Source organism: Hydra vulgaris, chromosome 02, assembly GCF_038396675.1.
Source record: "Hydra vulgaris chromosome 02, alternate assembly HydraT2T_AEP".
Taxonomy (NCBI): Eukaryota; Metazoa; Cnidaria; class Hydrozoa; order Anthoathecata; family Hydridae; genus Hydra; species Hydra vulgaris.
In genome coordinates this window covers 6,477,527-6,480,826 of record NC_088921.1, presented here as the reverse complement: position 1 = coordinate 6,480,826, position 3,300 = coordinate 6,477,527, and the positions used below count along the sequence as shown (strand labels likewise).

Below are 3,300 nucleotides of genomic sequence, written 5' to 3'. Positions count from 1 at the left end.
TACATGTAGGCCTTGTTTAGCGATTTGCCTACGTTGAGCAGTTTTGCGCTACGCAAAAACTTTTATCTTTTAGATTTATTTAAACATGGTCTATAGAATATAACTATGGTCTGGAAGTCTATTGTTGTATGTTATTGTTCGCGCTTATTCGAGTCACGTGATCTTCAAACAAACAAACAAAGTTCAAACAATCAACAAAGTTCAAACAAACAAAGTTCACAGTTTTTTTCAAAGCTTCAAACAAGATATGCCTGGAAGGAATTGTGCTTTTCCAACTTGTACAGTTTCCTATACAAATAAGCACAGCTTTATGAGCAGCTTCCGAATTCCAATAAGAAAATGTGATTCTGACTGGAAAAATGATATTTTTAAAGTTTTAAATAAATATCGTAAATTTGATAAGTCATTACAGGAGAAGATTGATGCATGTCGTGTTTATATATGTGAACATCATTTTAAACCTGAAGATTTTGAGTTGACAAGTAAGTTTATGTATATACATATATACATTCATATATGTGTATGTATATATGTATATAAATTAATTAAGTATGCACCTTTTGATTCTTAATTACCCTCTGCAAATTGCTTGAGGCTTGTAACATATTTGCAAGGTAAGCAGCAAAAATTTTCTAGTTACTGTATGAATCATTAGTTGGGCTATGTGAGAATAACGCAACACTAAGGTTCCTTAGGCAGTATATATATATATATATATATATATATATATATATATATATATATATATATATATATATATATATATATAAATATATATATATATATATATATATATATATATATATATATATATATATATATATATATATATATATATATATATATATATATATTAGGGACGTGGTGGCCCAGTACGAGGGTACGAGGACTTGAACTGGGCCCTGATACCGGCTCAGGAAACTGGGCCTCCTAAAAGAAACTGGGCCCCTTATCCTCAAAAAGGAAAAATTTATTAAGTTCCATAAGTTTCTATCAGGGCATTTTTTACAACATTTTATTTAACATGTTTCACATCGGCTTATTTGTTTGTGTGGTGCAAAACAAACACTAGGTCAGCGGTAATAATAAAAAAAATACGCTAAACTTTAGCTTAGCGTAAATAAAAGAAACCGTTAAGAAAAGTAATAGACGTATCCCGCATTCCAATGACGTAATGATGTAATGACATCAGGCAATGGTAAAGCGTAAACATTAGAATATTGTAGTTTTAATTATTTCAAATTAACATGAGTGATTTTGCCTGTTGTAAATTAAATAAAGGAGGAGGAAGTGGATCTTATTGCTGTATTCTACAATGCAAAAGTTCATTTTACGATTTTCAAAAAAAAAGTCAGGAATTGGATTATTTAAAATACCCAAGAGTACTGCTCGTCGAAATAAGTGGGCAAAATTTTTTTCTCTATTTAGAAGAAAAGGTGGTAATGATAATTTTGTTATTAAGGACACGACTCTAGTATGCGAGCTTCTCTTTAAAAATGAAGAAATTCAATTTTTATCCAATATTGGCAGAAAAACTTTAAAAAAAGAAGCATTCCATCTATTTTTGAATTTAAAAAACAAGTTGATGTACAAAAGCGATATTCGCCTAAAAAAAGAAAATTTATCCAAAACTTTGATATTAAAAACGTTTCTAGAAATAAAGACAATTTTAAAACTAACAATAGAGAACTACTAATTGATTTTGAGGTTGAGAAAGTTTATTTATGTTGTGCTGAACTACAAAACAAAATTGATCTACTGGAAAAAAAAAAAACACGAGTTGAAATCTCAAATAAGCATTTTAGAATCTAAAAATAAAAAATAAAAAAATCAACTGAATCAATATAAAAGTAAACATATACTTAGTTATGAAAATATGTCAACAGACAAAAAACTGTTTCAAAAATATACTGGCATTGAACATGAACAGCATATTAATTTGTACAACTTTTAAAATCCAGGAAAAAAGGGTGAAAATGCTAAATACCACTCAGGATTATCTGAAAATTTGCACAGGTTAGGTAATCAGGCAAAAACTGGTCCAAAAACAAAATTAAACACAGAAAATCAGTTATTTATGTTTTTAGTGTGGCTAAAAAATGGATTTACAATTTTGCACACATCTTGGTTATTTAAATTTTCAAAATCAACAACATCTCGTTATTTAACAACATTGACAAACTTTCTATATTTTTCTTTGGGAAGTGTACCTATTTGTCCTTCACGCAAACAAGTTAATAAGTTTATGCCAGAAAGCTTTAAGATGACATTTCCATCAACAAGATGCATTATTGATTGTACTGAACTGTTTTGTCAGAAACCTTCATCACTGAGACATCAGAATTCTTTATTCTCTAGTTATTAACATCATGTAACTTACAAAGGGTTGTTAGGTATTTCTCCTTCAGGAGCAATAACTTTTATAAGCCAACTTTATGATGGAGCTATTTCTGACAAAAAAATTGTTGTAAGATCAGGTTTCCTTAAAAAAGAACTATGTAACAAAAATGATTCAGTTATGGCTGATCGTGGGTTTACCATTTCAGACCATTTAAACACAATCAATGTTAAATTAAATATATCATCTTTTTTAAATGGACAACAGCTAAGTAAAGAAGATGCTACAGAAAGTCAAACCATTGCATCATTGAGAATTCATGTAGAACGTGCTATTCGTAGAATTAAAGTATATCGCCAAATAAGTAATGAAATTCCTTTGGTGTTTCATGGTTCAATTAACCAACTATGGACAGTAACTTGTCTTTTATGTAACTTTTTGCCACCACTTATCAAAAATCAAAAGTAAAAACATTTATTTACATATAAAGGGTAATATACTTTCTTTGGTATTTACATTATTGTCCAACACTTGTGGTAAAAAATAGTTAATGTAAAAATTATTTAATTTTGTAATTAATTCAAAAAAGAACTGATGGTCGAAAGGTTTTCTTATAATAGCAATTCCTTTAAATGTGTACACAACAAAGTCACAAAACTTGGAATTACTTAACCCCATAGCCATTTGTATTTGTGTATAATAACCAGTATAATGATCTTTTTTAAATCCATTGTCCATTGTCTAGCCCAATAGAAAAGTCATTGTCATTCAAACATTCGGGAATAGACAAGTGCTTTTTCATTCTAGGACATTTCATTTCAATTAAATCATAATAATAATTAGCCTCTTCATCATATACAAGACCATCTGGACTCGCAGATAACCAAAATAAATTAGGTTGTATTACAATTCCAGTTGTCCTAACTCAAATATTGCAATTTAATCTATTTTTCAAAACATCA

General features: G+C 28.8%; 1 protein-coding gene across 1 annotated transcript; it reads left to right on the top strand.

Annotated features, from left to right (window-relative positions):
- The first annotated feature begins 247 nt into the window (after positions 1–247).
- LOC136075776 (uncharacterized) lies at positions 248–2,806 on the top strand. The gene is made up of 3 exons (XM_065789213.1): positions 248–482; positions 1,962–2,297; positions 2,385–2,806. The coding sequence occupies exons 1-3, from the start codon at positions 248–250 to the stop codon at positions 2,804–2,806; spliced, it is 993 nt and encodes a 330-aa protein (XP_065645285.1).
- Positions 2,807–3,300: the final 494 nt, after the last annotated feature.